Genomic DNA, 17021 nt, shown 5'->3' with positions numbered 1-17021 from the left:
CCACTGACCGACAAGAACAAAACCGACCCGGGAAACTTGGGCAAAAGCCTCGATCCTGTGTATCAATCCGTGAATCCGTGAATGCGTGAAACTCAGGCGGGAGTTTCGGATTTTGGCGGAACGCCGCGTGATGGCTGATTATCTGAAGTCAGCTTTCAATTATTTGACTAGTTCTGCGTCGAATAAGTGTGAAAATGAATTCATTGGGAGTACTATATACGTTGGATCCGCCTCGCTCAGAATTAAACGAATGATAGCAGAAGGTTTGTTCAGAGTGTGGAAAATAACTTCGAATAATTCCTGGTAGGTGGGTTTGGTGTCGTTTACGAAGCTCAGGACACGATAAAGGGGACCTGTTATGCTTTGAAAGTAATACTTTCCTACTTCCTTTCATATTTTTAGCGTATGCTCGCTCACGATAAAGTCGCAAATGACCTTATAGTCCACGAAATCGCCCTCTTGGTTTGCTTGTAGTCTTTGTCTAATTCTCACATCATTGTGTTAGAAACAACTCAGTGGACATCCGAACATAATGCAGTTTTTTCACGCAGCCTCAGTTGGAAAAGAACGAACGAAGACGGTGGGCACCGAGTTTCTGATTGTGACAGAGCTGTGTAAAGGTTAGTATCCTTAGCATCGCTCTTACGTCATGCATTCTGATGCTTTTTTCCGAGGAGTGTTTTGTATCCAACCCTAGAACCACATATTGGAGGGATATATATGCAATGTAGTAGATGAACCCAGATAAGTACCTCACGCGATTCGAATTTTGACAAGAGACTGTTTCCCAGTTTCCCGTTACAACTGAGCAAACGACAAATGAGAATGCAATCAGTGCTGTAAAGCTCATGCAGCTAACTGTGAAGTGCAGGGACGGCCACCGAACTCGAAAATTTTCAGTTTAGTGTGTGATGGCGAGATGACTCAGTGGTTAGCGCGGATTTATTGACCGAAAGGTCCGTGGTTCGAACCCGACCTCTGTATCTAGACTTTCGCTGTCTAGACTAGAGCTTCCTGGCAGTATCCCAGCCGTCGTGCTTCCTTTGAACTGCGTGGCAGCTTGGCACTGAATGGGTGTTACAGTTAAGCAACCATCTTTTTTAGCGTGCGATTTGGAGATCGGGGATGACTGTGCAGGGAACGGAATGCCTCTGGGTCCAAGGAATACCGCAACTGTTTATCATGCACAGACATCTAAGTACCGGCAAGTGCACCACATTCTCGAATGAGCTTATGGACAACTGTGTAGGTGAACTGGCCCCGAAATACCCTTTTTCCATTCAACAAGGACGGAGATCTGGGTCTGAGACATGCTGCTCCTTTGTTCAACCTTGAATACCGACGTATCCTCAGTGCATCCTTTGGTGGTGAGGACTGTTGCCGCACAATACCAGTAGTAAGGCCGGCTCCGAATCCCTGAGACAATACAGGGAACCGACGTTATCCTATTTGCAATCATCATTACCAGGTACAGCAACATCTGTGTTGACACTGATGCTTCACTGCCTGGGGCTAGAACAGACTATACCCGCGCATAGGCCTTGCCTTTGTGCAAAAACAGACCCAAGAACATTAAACCAATAAGAATTTTATGAGTGCAGATCATGGACGCCACTGATTCTAGGAAACCTATATCTAAGGTACTAGTCAATGATGGACAGCAGTCTCCGCAATCCTGTCAGGTTGTTTGGTACTGGAAAACCAGCAAAAGAAACCAGCTGTCCAGACAACTGCACCAGACATCTAGAGCCCAAAACGACTTCTCAGCGCTGTTTCAGTCGTATGAGCCGGATCATGCACGAGAGCTGTCGGATTCTGAAGGATTTATCTCTGAAATACTGGAGGATGAAAGTCACGGTGGGAGTTAAAAACCCGTAGGTGATGATAGCAAAATCTAACACGCACACTGGATCTTCATATTGTTTTGGTGCTGGTGGCCCCTATTTACCTTCTCAACTAAACTCGCTCAGTGTATCTGTGGTCCTGAGTGGTGTGAAAAGTTCACGAACTAATGTCGATGAACTGGTTTTACCAGTAGCCATATCGCGCTCGGATGTAGCGGTATCGGTCGAGGCATTACCTTCCGATTTGTTAGATTGCCGCGTTGACTACGATTTTTCCTTCCGTCGCACCCTCCATAGAGTTAATGAGGGAATAGCACTTTACTACAAAACTGTAACCAAGTCCGAACGTTCTCAGAGCATGTCAGTCTCGTGATGGTATGAGGCAGACTCGATGACTCACCCTTAGGATTATGATTGTCGTCAGTAGTTTTTGCTGCAAATCCAGTGACTTCTGGATGAACTGAAATTTCGTGCTTCTAGAGTGACGCGTCTTCTAGGTGATAACAGTGCGCCGTCTATGGGATTATGTGAATCCCCGACCACATTTGGATCCTGTTCAGCATGTTCACCAACAAACTACTGTCAATCCAATCAGGTCTAAAACACTCCAGATACGGTGCTAGCTCTTACAATGCATATCACCAGTAATCCGGGACTTTCCGAAACAGAGTAATAGCTATTGTTCGGCCAGCACGAGTCGTCTCGAGGTGAATCCCGCTTCATCACTGGAAGATGAAGTGTAGCTGATGAAACGTTTGAATTATACCTGTTCGAAACAGTTTGAAGTGGCACACTCACACCTAATTGACGGTTACGCTGGGAGATAGTTGGACCGTTCGGTTGTGTTTGTTCAGTTTTGCTAAATTTTCAAGCAACGTCCAGTTAGGCCTAGGAATGCACCCGAGAATGTTAGTTTACTCACACTTCACAAGCTAAGTTTTCACTTTCATGTACGATTGCTTTTAACCGCTCTGCTCACTTGGCAACTGCGCATTGGAAGGCGTCTTTGCTTTCGCTCGTCGTATGTCAACTGAGGCGAACGCCGTATCATGGGGACTTTTCTGATGAGTTGAAAACTGAAGAAATGGGTCTACCATCTTCCAGAAAATCATCTCTTTCAGATCCTGTTTGAAACATTCTGAAAACCTTCCGTAATCGTAATTGGTTTGATCGACAACCCGCACCGGATTTAAAACACGTACCAGTGAAACCATTCTGACAAGTTCGAAAGCAGTCACAAAAGGACTACACAGTTCCGCTCCCCACCTGCGTATCCGGCAATGTAAGGGGCAGTTATGATTGTGAGACAGATACTTTCCGTCAAAATACATTTTAGGTTGGGGAAGCCAACATTCTATCTCAGTTCGGTTCCAGTGACCCACCATTGGAAGTGACTTCTCATTCACCATCATTATCAATAGCATAACACCATTGTTTAACAATGATGCCTCACTGCCGTGCTGCCATGATTTAATTGAAAGTCTTATTTCGGAGAGGAATAAAGGGGGATGGGGAAGAGACTTTGTGGTAGCCTACCACAAGCATGCCCAGTTGCCTACACTTCCAGGCACATTCAAGCAATATGAGTAGAAAATGATGACAAGAACGGCAATGACATCGAGTAGCAGCTATACCTTGCACCATCTCCAACCAGGCACACTAGATGGCACGCGTAATTCATCCTGGAACGCGAGTCGCACCGATAGCACCCACACTTTCCCCAGTCTTTTTCATACCCAAAAGTTGGCGGCCTTTCTGTTTGCGCTACCCCGAACTTGATACATAAAGCAGCACCCACTTCGCAAACGGTGGTTGGGCGTGCGCAATACATGGCCTCACCACCACAGATTTTGTTGCTGGACATGTCCTTCGATTGGACTGCCCGTTGCACAACCGAACACTTGTACCTTGTTGCCTTTTTACAGATTTACCGACATCAGCGTGCACGAGCTTCGGTTACGACAGTGAAGCATTGGTGTTGAACACTGATATGCTGTCGATGATGATGGTGATGACTAGCTATGGTTCGGAGACAACGTTGGTCGAAGACCTGAAGACTTCTCAGGGACCAGGTCTCAGCCATACAACAGAACAGCCCGTACGGCCATCATCATCATCATCAAAGACAACAACATCAGTGTTGACACTGATGCTCCACTGCCGTACAACCATAAGGTTCGTCTAATCATATTTAAAACCCTGGGGTGAAAAGAAGAAAAAAATGCTGGGTGAGGGAGGGGATCTATTGCTAGCCTATATCAAGCTTTCTGAGCTATCTACACCTCCAAGCGCTCAATCAGACAATCTTGAAGGAAACTGACAGCATGTACGCCACTGATATCGATTAGCCGCCATTTCTTGTAATACCTCCAGCCAAGCACATGTGGGGTCACGGGGATCCAATCCCGGAAGCCGTACAACACCAACAGCACCCAAACTCTTCGCAATCTCTTTCACGCCCTTCTACCAAGTCATGCGTTGTCCACTTCGCGGTCTGCACCATTCTGAAGGAGGCACGGAGAACAACACTCGTCCCGGTAGACTGTGTAGCACTGTGTAGCTTGCGTAGCACATGACCGAGCCTTCGTAGTCGATGATGCTGGATGTTTTCCCCGATTGAAGTACCTGCCGCACAACCCGTTTTCTAATGATCTCGTTACTAACACGTTGATGGCATCCAAAGCCAGTCACGCTTCTGATGCGTCGTTGGTCAAATACCTGAAGACGCCTCACATCATCTGTCCGTAGAGGGCACGTCTCGTACCCATACAACAACACAGCCCTTACTGTAGCCTGGCACACACGACTCTTAAGATCTAGTGAGATGCATTTCTGACGCCACAAGTGACGCAACTTAGCAAACATGATTCAAGCCCTTGAGGTTCTTGCACTGACTTCATCAGACACATTTGCGTCAGGGCTAATGCAACTACCGAGGTATGTAAAAATTTTCCACAACCTCCACTGAATCTCCTTAAATTATAAGAAATATGTTCACATAGTGCACGTTCTGTGGCATGACTTTGCGCTTGGAAGGGGCAAGGCGCATGTCAAAAGATGCTATGATGTTGGTCAGTCCATTCAACAGGGTTTGTGCTTCGCTTTGGTCTTCAAAGGTGAGGGCGATGTCATCTGCGTACTCCAGATCGACAAGGGGTCTTGAAGACCTTTTAGCGTTTGCCTCATTATTTCATGAATGATGAAGTTGAAGAACAAGAATGGAGAGAGAGAGGATATCCTTGTTCGACACCACTTTTTGTTATGAAGCTTTTGGAGAGCCCGCTATGCATTCTCACTGGCCCAAAATTGTGCGAACGGATATCCAATCAAGCGGTCGCGGGCCGTAGAATATCCAGCTGCAGCGGACTGCATCATCAGAGGTGCGCAGCCGGAACCTGGATGAGAGTGAGAGGGAGGTGAGTACGATCACAGTACTTGCGTCCTGCATCCTTGTTTCTGACAGATAACACACATCAATACAGAGGGAATCCAGCGTACGAGCAAGAGCCACCTGTTGATCTGCTTTCTTCAGTGTGCGACCATGAAGACGGCTAAGTAGATGGGCTCTCGGACTTCGGAGTGTCTAGGGTTGTGACTGTACTCGGACGTAAACAAGCAGCGGCTAAGTGTGATGCAGGGTGAGTCAAATGATCAGTCTTAGTGCTAGGACCTGCGGAGAAAGTATTCAAATTTAAGTAGATAAGGGTGGAAGACGGGGAACCTGAAATTGTGAGAAGGAATGCGTCATCAGTAGAGTGTTTTCGCCTGCCGGCCCTGCTGTATGCAGTTACTAAGGCAATTCGGATGATGGCACCACGCAACGGCCGATGTGGCATGAAAGTGTTGTTAGTTGCGAATGCTATGATCGTACGAGAGCTGGGATACTGTCAGGGGGCCCACACCAAGACAGGAGGATGGTTAGAGTCGACAACCGAAACCTGATCGCAAGGCAGCGCTGCTGGGCTGGAAATGCAAATATGTCACTAGTTTTACGGAACATAGCACCACACATGTTTCAACCCCCACATGGAGGGCCAGGAGGCTGTGTTCGTCAGACTTCTAACCATTGACCAACCTGTTGTGAGAGACTGAGTGTCGCGTGGACACCCCAAGTATAGCTCAATGGGTCGCCGAGGTACGCAAACCGACACACCGCGGTTAGGTCCAGTCTCTTCATGACGACCGTACGGTAGCCTAGATTTACCGCTTTGCGCCATAGATTTCCAGTTTGGCAAACGTAACCCAATTTTTCGAGATTCGTGCATTGATATCTGTCACATTACGCTCACAACTAGTATGACTTCCGAGATATGTAAAACGCTCTACAAATTCAGGTACCTTTCTTCGAATTGTACATGTTTTCTTCAGTGATTGCATATCCAGCAACATGACCTTATGCTCTGTGTGCCAACCACATACCAATGAGCGGATAACTTTAATCAGTTCATCTGAAAACATCTGCACCTTCTCGTCCTTTTCGAAAACGAGAACGGCGCCGTCTGCATAGTTCAGATCAACAAGGTTTTCGTCAGCAGCTGTTTCAATACGGGGGTTTTGAAGGCCAAGCTTTCCCTTCTCGTCTTTTCGAAAACGAGAACGGCGCCGTCTGCATAGTTCAGATCAACAAGGTTTTCGTCAGCAGCTGTTTCAATACGGGGGTTTTGAAGGCCAAGCTTTCATCTCATTATCTCACTAAATTGAATAAAAGTATACATGGTAGGCGCCACTCTCTTTGTGGAGGGTGTGGAGAGCTCTACTTATGCTCCTACGTCTGCAAGTCCTACAAGACCATTAACTTTTATTCACAAACTTTCGTAGCGTTCACCACTGAGCAAGCATGTCAAGCGAGACAGACCGGTAAGCATCTGTCCTGGAAACGTCTTGGATGCCTAGAAATACTGAAACTGTGGCTCACTTGTCCGGATGGCGTTGTTCCAGAACCTGATGGAGTGTGAAATTTTCTGGAACGCAACCACTACCGGGCGAAACTCTCATTCGCTGCACTGGGGTCAGCGCTTCGCAAGCCTTTATAGAGCAGCGAGGTTACATGAAGAGTCTTGTTACAGCAGTGGTCAGGTTAATCCCTCCTGTGATTATCGCATTCACTACCAGCCCGTTTTTGAAAATGCACACTATCACCGTTCTACTTCATCTGTCTGGGACAGCCTTTTCCCAAATGTAGGCAAGCAGATTAGGAAAGTGCTGATTGAGGACTTCATCCCCGTCATTGAATGTTGTGGGTGGGTGGTCATCCGGACCCAGAGTTTTTTATGGGGCTTAAAAGAACGACTTAGTAGGGCGTCCTAGACTCACCGTCCACAGTTCTACTTCAAGTGTAGGGTCCATTAGGTGGCAGCTGGTGGCTACGAGAATTGTTCGAAGTTTTCGCCCAGCGGCTAAAGCGTCCTTTAATAAACGTGTTTGCGCCACTCTGTCTTTCTATTGTTTCGCTCGCCGGCGGGTCCTGGGAGAGGGAACCAGAACGGATCAACTGAAATAATCTGAAATTCAGGCTTTTTGGGCTTCCATTTTCTTAGCCTTTTATGTCCAGCAGGCTTCACGGTCGGCGCGCACGCTTAATTTTACTTACCGTCGCGCTGAATTATATCCGGGGCCGCCGGACAGATCTCTCCGACATCCAAGCAGTGCCGCTGCTCTGTTATCCAATGCGTGAGCGGACCTGGTACTAACGGCCATGGACAAAATTGTTCGAAGACGTAGCGATCTCGTCTCAGTGCGACATAGCATCTGATGGTGAAGGAAATTGAAGCGGGCTCATAAGATGGTTCTGGGTAGTTCGCTTTAATTCGGGTTCTGCAAACCTACCGCTTGCCCTGTCGTGACCCTAGAAAGCGAAGAGGAAATGAATCCTAAAGAGTACCTTGTCAGAATCCATCCATATTCCAAAGCGAGCGGTGGCCATTTATTGATCGGTGTTATCGATAACTGATGACGATGTGATCAACTTGCCTCCGTGGTCGGCACGCCGTTGGAGGGCACTACGTAGCCAGACGATCTCGATTATTTCGGGGTTGTTGCTCTCTAGAAACAGTGCGGTCAGCCATAAGTGAGACAGGCGTCCTGTTTTTTCTGTGTGTACGGAGTCCAATCCAAGTCGACCACTCAGGTGTGCTAATTCTACCCACTTGTGTACTCAACTCTCAACCACTACGAAATCCGAGTTTTCGCCCACCTTAACACTGCGTTGAAGTCGTCATAAAAGTCCCTTTGTTCGACGTCAGAGCTATTGCCGGTCGCGGCGTAAGTAGGTACGTTAACGAGACGGTAATCAATTTCCCGCTTAGGATTTGTTCGTCGGCGTTACTCGGTGAGGTTACCGAAGGTGCACAACCAGAAACGATTGGTGAATGATGGAGCAGTTAGCTCAATGGCCGTACTTTGCTCTTGATTCGTTTTTTTTTCAGTTACGCAGCACACTCAAGTGTTGAGCAGCGTTAAACGAGTCCATTATGAGAGCAAGAGCAGTTTGTTGTCCAACTTGCATCAGATTACGAACAGTAGGATCAACCAAAAAGACCGGCCGTCTTCCTGCTTTATATTTCAAATGCCATTCTCCTTTCTCTCTGCCACCTCTTTCACAGTAGACCCATTTTGCATGACCACCCCATTCTTCTTGCATCATCCTTAGCTGCGACATGCGCGCGTCAGTCGCCTCAGATTTCTGGAAATCTATCGTCCGGCGTGGACACTTGGTTGATCTGACTGCATTTAATATTTGCACTTTGAGGCAAGCGAAATAACGGACTGCTCTTGCTCGTTCTTTGAACTCGCTTGACATTGATATCTGATATGTCGCGAAACATTATTCATGATCTAAACAATCCAGTCTATTACCAACAAAGCCAGCTGCACTGGTCATTGTCGTCTTCCTGGATGGGGACCCCGGGACGGGCAACATCAATGGTTAGAGACATTGTCAGACATGGCCCAGTGGCACCCTCAGTGGCGCTCGTGCATCCAAGCTATTGTTTTCGCTGCATAGCTCCCTTCTCAATTCCTTCACTTAACACTCCACTGGCTGTCCTGTGCACCAATTTATCCTGCACCAATTTATCAGCTGTCACCTCCACTGCTCAGCTACCCACCCCAACTCCCCAAATCATCAGTGAACGAAAGTGTGGCAGCTACAACCACTGTACGACAAGTACGCGGTCCTTACAGCTGATAATGATGCTGATGATTGTTGAAAGTGAGACACGAAAAACAGTTTTTTATGCGAAGTCAGCAACCAGAATATTGACCTAAAGGGATTTCGTACTGCCCCAACCCCTAAGATTAGCGCTATGTGCACTAGTTTGATGCTAGTGATCACGTTCAGTGAGCGACTGTCTGCTACCTGCCCCATACTGTTGGCGGATTGTTTTTCAGCTGAGTATTTTATAGGTTTGTTGCATTGACTGACTACTGGCGACCTTGTGAAGTGTTAGTAAGTTTGCTATTTACTTTCTACAGCATATTAAGTATTTACTTTTCTAACAACAGAGATAGCGGGGTAGGAATGCGCAACCTCTGTAGATAGTGACCACGTTTTCGATCGAGTTGGGTTGAGCATCTCGATCAGCTTTCTCGGGATTTACAGCACTCTTAACTGTGTGATTTATTATTCTGCATTGTGCTTTTAGGTAGGTTTTCAAGCCTATCCATTCATCCATCCTTTACATGTCTGGCCTCTCTAGATGCGATTTTAAGCATTGACCCTCTAAGCCGTTTTCCCAAGCTGAACTACCTGCTTATTGTCTCTGGAACATTCACAGGTGGTCAGTTGTCCCAATACCTCCCAACACCAAGACACGAACGACCGTTTTCCTCGGAGGTAATAGCACAAGTAATGCATCAAACTTGTCGAGCCGTACAACATATGCACAACCAATGCCCTCCTGTGATGCATCGGGATCTGAAGATTGAGAATTTGCTCTTATCAGAAGATTTCGTGATCAAATTGTGCGATTTCGGCAGTGCTAGCACTACCTCCTACACTCCTGACACATCTTGGAGTGCGCTGCAACGGCTCACCGTACAGGAAGAGGTAAGCGGTGACTGGTGTCCATCTCTTTGACCGTGCACCAAGGTATTTGATTGTGTAGGTTTCCAGTGTGAGCCTTCGTGGAGTGACCCAACATTTCGAACTGTTCGTTGTCGACTTACTCGTGCTAAGGCGGGCCAGTTTGGTTTGGCATCAAAGCCATGTTACCAATCATGCCTACGTCTGTCTCCACGAAAACGTAACCGTCTTTGCGTCGTTCTTGCCCTTGATTTCTTATTATAACCCCAACATTTTTTGAATATTGGGGTTTTCCATTCACTCAGATCTCTCTAAATACTAGAACTGGATGTGTCATATCCCTTGTATTGCGTGATTGTTTGCATGGATTAAAAACTAACGGATGGTAGCCACCATTGCATAGAAAATCTCCAACCCAGTATCATTCCGCACACATGAACTCTCCGATCTGTCACTTTTACTGTGTGTTGGCTGAACCTGTGGCTCGTTGTTTGGCTTCATAAATAATCAGTCTGTTTTGTTGACTATTTGGGAACGGCCAAGGATCCGTGCAACAGTTTGAAGTATTCCATCACACAACGAATATAAGCGGACTCACTTTCCACCTACTGTGAAAGCTCTGGAAAAAGCTGCTGGAAATTTCCCTATTTTCTACTTTTTCTGGTGAATGTACATTCACGATGCTTGTTGAAAAATGTCAATAAATCCGTGTAACGTTCACCGAACACCCAATGATCAAACCCTTTCTGGCTCAAATAATTTCGTTTCAGCGGCACTCTGGCTTGGAGAGCTAATCTCATTAGGTCCTCTAAAAGTCATAGTCGGCTCATTCTTCAGGTAATCATAGTTCGCTGCCCGTCGTCTAGGTTAGGTAGTTACACCTTAGGTATTTGTCCCGATACGGAAAAATCTTTTGCCTTGCGTTAAGAGGTGGCTTGCTGTCCCTGTGCATTTGGGAAAACAGGTCTTTTCGATCTATCCGTAAGAGAAGTCTGTTTTTGACAGCATCGTCTGTACTGTGTACCAGAACGCTGACAGTTGCGCAAAAGTTATGTTAGTTTGCATAAAGCACTTTTAACGTTATATTCAGTGCTGTTCGGCGGAGTTTGAACCCTAAAATTAATTCCGTGCAATTTCTGTTAAATTATTCTCATTTTCACCAGGAACATTGTTGGATGCTCATCGGAGAAACTTTGAGTTGAGCCGAGGATATCCGTTAACGCCGTTTGCCCACAAATAGCTCTTAGTAGAAACAATGTCGGCATGCAACCAGAAAACGTAATAAACTAATGACAAACTCAGAATAATTGAAACTCAAATGTCCAGCCTTTTCAGAGGTGATTCTAAGGACGTTTCAGTATATATTCCATTCCACAGACGTACTACACTATTCATGAGGTTGTTGATACCTTTTTCGACAGCCCCCGACCTGTTTCGGCCTTCTTGGGGCTCATTACGTAGGAGCAGTCCTCCAGTTCTCTTCAAACCTTGTGTTCTACTTGAACCCAAATTGCACGAAATTAGCAAGATACACTCATTTGCTCACAAATTTGGTTTTGCGAGAGGCTCACCTGGAACCCAACTGATGATCTTTTATGATTTCATACAATGTATTGCGATATCGCGAATGGCGTGCCAACCGAAACATGGGGCGCTCTGGTGCCTCAGCATCATAAACGAAAGATTCAGCTGGGTTCCAGGTGAGTTCCCCGTTAAAGCCTAATTGGTATGCAAGTGTATTTCATCACATTCCATTCTTTTTTCGAGGGACAGACCATAAGATGACGAACACAATTTCAGCTTCACTATCGTTCGATATTAGTAATTCATGTTCAAAATAGGCACGGGATTGTGAGTCTTTGGTCTAATTGTTGGGATTTGTGACCTTTTTAGCATGGTGTCTATTCTCGGGGAGAAGAATCTTGAACTCTTGAAGCTAGGGGATGCTTCCTTTGGAGATAGAACATGCTGCAGACATTGGGTAGGGAATTCTTGGTGGAGAGTTTGGAGAGTATTTCGTCTTTCGGGTGCTTGCGGCCTTCTTGTTCATATTTCATACTCGGAGGTTAAACTACTCATTTCACTGTTCACTTAACGTTAACCGGACAGACTACCTTGATCAACAGACTCCTGGGCTTCTGCAGGAGGTTACCATGAAAATTGTCCTCAAGTGTGTTCCCATTTACAGTAGTATATTAAGTTACCCTTTTTCTTGTGCACCGGTCGACGGCCGGACGACATGGATTCTGCTCGGGCCCCGACACTAAATCGTACTTCATGCAAAATATGTAACCAAACTTTTGTGCATGTACATCCAGGTTATCTCTCTACTCAACTCAAAATAATTCTCTGAGATCGGCAAGACTTCATTGTCCCTGTTTGTTTAACTGAAAGCTAGTGACGCATTTTCTGTATTTTGTTTGGCGTACTACTTAGCACCGTCATCCTACAGCTGGGTAGTTTCTCATCGGCGTAACATTTCCCCCTGTTCGTCTCACGCACCTGATATTTTGCGCTGTCTTGCGTAACAGTTTGTGATTGCCTCGTAAGTTTATTTGGATCGGCTCAACAACGGATACATGTACTACGGTTGCCACTGTCATGCTCCGCTTCCTGGTTTATTCACTTTCACACACGACTGATATCGAAATTTTTGTTCAGTTACCGACTTCGCAATTGTTTTCCAGTTAGGAAATAAGACTCATGGAAACTAGGAGACTGCTCTCACCAGATGAGACTTGATAAGGACGAAACCGGGTAAGATTGCTGGTGTGGGCTAGGGTCTGCTGTAGTTTTTTCTCAGGAAATTTATGGCAATTTTTTATGGCACTGTGGTATTGAGCTATGGATGGGGTACTGAAATTGTACGGTGGAACTTTTTACTCTCTATTACGTCTTCGGGTCTTTCTATTTCGGTAGTATGTAGTTAACTTTTCACCGGATACGCATTATGCTGTATCGGATGGCGTTTATGATCTAATTCAATTTTACGAGCAAACATGAAATCCGGAACCTTTATCCACCGAAATTTTTACAAGCTTACCCGTAGCCATGCTGATTTTGTGGACAGTCAATTGCTCAAAAATGTGAGACTTTAGAACAGCAAACCGGTCATCGTAAAAACGTGGACTCCTAGAGCAAAATACCATTTGTACACACAGTTGCTGATTGTAATAAGTTACAACGCTAATCATAGCGTCAGCTGAACTCCGGAAATTCTGAAAAAACAGGCATTTTAGGCTGCCCCTTCCGCCCGCTAGTATGATAGCTTCTCGCCAACTGCCCCCCTTGTTTTCGTTTTCTGAAGTTCTTACGGAGCTTGGTCTCGCTTAACATCTCTGAAACGTCATAACGGATCTAGCTGAGATGAGAAAACCAGTCATATCCGTTCGACACAGTCTCCTAATTTTACTTGTCTGCCGACATACAATCATACAGATAGGTTAAGTAAGAAATAAGACCACCAGTGTTTGGTAGTGACTGTTGTCCTTTCGTCGCCAGGAGAATACTAGTTTGTAGCTGGAAACTCCATGGTTCCATTATACTGTGCAGCGGTGTTCCTAGTAAACATCTGTCATCTCGAGTATGTCTCTTCTGATGTTCTGCATGAATATATTCTTAGTCCCTGTCAGTTTCCGTCCATTAACCAACCGCCCTGATCCTCATTCATAGGCAACCATCAATCTATCATGTGGATCTTTTGACCCCTTGCATTCCAACGGCTCTCCAACCTAGCGTTCTTAATCAGATTTGTTCAGGTCTTTCGATCAGCCAGCAGTTGCAAGTGAGGACCAATGTGAAACCATAAATGGAGACCGAATCTGAAGGTTTTCCCCCAATCGTAGAACGAATTCACGTTGCAATTGCATGAGAAACTAAAAAAATGTGCCAGTTATCCGAGGAGGCTACCGCCATTCCAAGTACGCTATTCACTTGTTCATGGCTCCTAATGCAGGATATAAATACTATTGGTTGAACCTCGTATTCTTTGTTCCCTTTCCGATCTTTATTGCGGACATTTTGGTTAGCTACACTTCTAAATTAAAACTCTTTGTTTGCATGAATTCAAAACGAACCATCACCAGGTTACCGTCGAAACCTTCGCTTTCAAACCTTCCCAGGCATAAACTTTTTCTCCTTTTTTTAGCTGGAGAAATTTACGACACCCATGTACCGAGCCCCCGAAATGCTGGATCTATACCAGAACTACCCCATTGGAACAGCTGCTGATATATGGGTAGGTGATTTGATTCTTTCGTTATTCTGCTGGTAGAACCGCTTGGCTTTGATGTTTGTACTGGTTTTTTCTTGGGTGACCCTTCTAGGGACCGACTGAACGCGATCTGCTTGTAGGGGCAAGCAATGACAAATCGGGAAACGCTTGAAGATAGAAAGACCGCTTGAATGAAACTGTGATAACGTGATCGATCTTACCTTTGGACTAACTTCTGGGTTCTTTTTCCCTCGAGATCTAAACTAGTTTTAGGACTTGCTGAATCGCTTTTACTTGTTAGCCTGCCAGAAGTCACATCGGCACTGTTAAACCTGAAGTACCTGTCACTTCATTTGTCCACCTCGCTTTACCTGACCTAGCTTGTCACGCTGCTCATCACATCTGCAAAACGGCGATGGACCAAAGACTTAATGATTTTCTGATGGATGGACATTTTTATTCAGCTCAGACGGATGATTCAGCAATCCGGGTGAACCAGTTAGTTCAACGGAAGATGCACAGATTCTTGAAGAAATGCAGTGATTGCGTCGCTTCATCCAGTTCGATTTACTTCACTTCCTTACTCCACTAGAAGAATCACGTCATTCAACTAAAGCAGCCGTTCTATGCATAACTGCCATGCGTCCTCGAAATAAATGGTAGTACTAATCCCCAACATTTGCCTTTTGAATGCGGTATTTCTTCTTCATATGAAACTTCCATCCAAAAACACTTTGGTGGGAAAATCCCTGCGATTCATTTTTTCTGCAATGTGAGTTTTTCGTGCTAGCGACATCCTCCACCAATACGGTGAGACAGTTTGCCTTTACGGGCTGACAGAGGCAGAATAACCCGGGTTCATCGGTTGATTGCTTCACTTCTCACCTCATTTCGTTAGCTGTAGCGAACTGAACCGAGTTTTACTCACAAAATATTCGAAAACCATGAAAGTTGTGCGGTGCAGCTCGCATTGTTTGGTCAGTTTGTGAAACGTCAGTAGAGTGATTTTGTTGATTACTCCACCCCGTCAATCACAAGTTCAAGGTTTCAAGTCTTAGCACAGTAGGGCGGAGGCATGACAAATAATTCATGGTAAAGTATTTGGAAACGAGTTAAAGCTCAGTTACTCAGTGGAACACGGTTCGTGCAAGGAAATACCTATCTCTTGAACCAAAGATGGTCTGTCAGTGGTATATCCAATTTGAAGAGCATTAGCAATACCATACAACTCACAGAATGCATTTACTGGTCTTGACTGATTGTGAAATTACTGTAGAGCCCTTCAGTGTCTTCCTAACTGTGCTAGTCTCCAATTAAAAAGCGGTGTGGATACTCATGGATGGTGTTTCCTATGAAGCGGGGATAGTTTAGTGCCAGAATTTCTGAGCCTAGAAAGAGCCATCGCAAAGCTAGGTAGGAAAATTGAGACCACAGACCCCTCGATCAGTTGCTTGAAACTCAAGGTTTGATCTCTCTCAAGTCCTCCGTTCAGCTGCGGTAAGAGGATGCGCAACACGTTTATTTGATTTACGTCAGCGTAATCAACTGTTCTACTAGTAGCTGCTCAAGCGCACCGGGTGATGCCGAGAACTATATCTACGCTCATGCATGAGCTAACTGTGCACCTGCTGGCGTCATGTCCAAGGGAGTAGTATTCTGGCCAATATAATACTGAAAGCGATCAGTTGTTTTGATGGGTTTTCTAGACCTCGAAAGCTTATTTAGAGCTTAAAGTTTGCTCTCTCTCTCTCTCTCTCTGTGTGTGTGTGTGTGTGTGTGTGTGTGAATACAATCCTTGGGGTGCAAGTCTGTGTCGTTCACCGTTTTGTCATCAACACATCGTCATCAGAGACAGTAACATCAGTACTGACAATGATACTTCACTGTGTACAACCACAGTTTATCTAGTTATTATAGAATCTTAAATTAGAAAGAGGATAGAGGAAGGGGGCCTAGTGCTGGCCTATCGCAAACATCCTCACATACCTACACATACAAGCGCTCACTCAGACCATCTGGAAAGAAACTGACAACATGAACACCACTGGCATCGATCAGCCTTAATTTCTTGCAATCTGTCGAGCCAAGCACAGGCGGCGTCACGGGACCCCATCCCGAAAGACACAACACCAACGACACAAACACTTCGTAATCTCTTTCGCACCCTTATGTATGGACACTAAGATTCACTTGGCGTCGGGTGATGCGTCAGCTGGAGTTGTGGTTGTTACCGGGAGGATCCTGTCGCCGGGCCTCCGGCAAAGCCCACGTTGCTATCTGATCCAATGTCTGAATGAGGTTGGCTGGGTTGCACGATAGTAAAAGTTCCGGCTGTGATTAGCGCTTTGAACATTTGTTCACAATGACTGTTAATATCCGACATCGGACTATCCGGCAGGCCGGTCCTGAAAGCTTCGATTAGTTTCTAGGTTCACTAGCCTCTCAAGGGCCAAGCAAGGTGTGCACGTTTTGGGTAGACTTGAAAAAAGGGCTATCAAGAGCAGCAGCGCATGAGTCTACCCCAGGTGCGGCAGACGGTGATCGACCTTAGCCACTGGTGACCGACGGCGATGTGGTCGATTTGGATTCGAGACCGGTTCGTTGGTTGGCATCACGTGGTCAAACGATTACTGCTGTCCCGAGATTTGGTACTGCAAAGGAACAGTCTGTGGTCGACACATAGTTGAAGTAGATGATTCCTGTTGTCCGCACGTCTTGTATCTAATTCAAGACGACCACACAATTAGGCCACAGGAGCGCTTAGTCTACCTATCTGGACAGTCACGTCAACACCAACCTTAACGGGTAAAACAGCGAAGCATCAGTGTTGAACACAGATGTCATGCTGTCGCTGATGGTGAACAATGTCTGAGATTTCAGCCCGTTGTAAAAGAGCACCTAGAACGTCATAGGTACTGTCTTTGGCAGATTCAGAGCTGTA

At 45.8% G+C, this 17021-nt stretch overlaps 1 protein-coding gene across 1 annotated transcript; it reads right to left on the bottom strand.

Moving 5' to 3' along the window:
* Positions 1-7767: 7767 nt before the first annotated feature.
* Positions 7768-16692, bottom strand: T265_04586 (hypothetical protein; the record flags this gene model as incomplete). The annotated part of the gene is made up of 5 exons (XM_009169361.1): positions 7768-7886; positions 8274-8393; positions 16087-16235; positions 16312-16485; positions 16601-16692. 5 exons carry the CDS (start codon positions 16690-16692, stop codon positions 7768-7770), a joined length of 654 nt encoding a protein of 217 aa, XP_009167625.1.
* Between the last annotated feature and the right edge of the window lie 329 nt (positions 16693-17021).

This window comes from Opisthorchis viverrini (genome assembly GCF_000715545.1).
Source record: "Opisthorchis viverrini unplaced genomic scaffold opera_v5_77, whole genome shotgun sequence".
Classification (NCBI taxonomy): Eukaryota; Metazoa; Platyhelminthes; class Trematoda; order Opisthorchiida; family Opisthorchiidae; genus Opisthorchis; species Opisthorchis viverrini.
The sequence above is the reverse complement of the archived record's forward strand: the minus strand, read 5'-3'. Positions and strand labels throughout refer to the sequence as shown.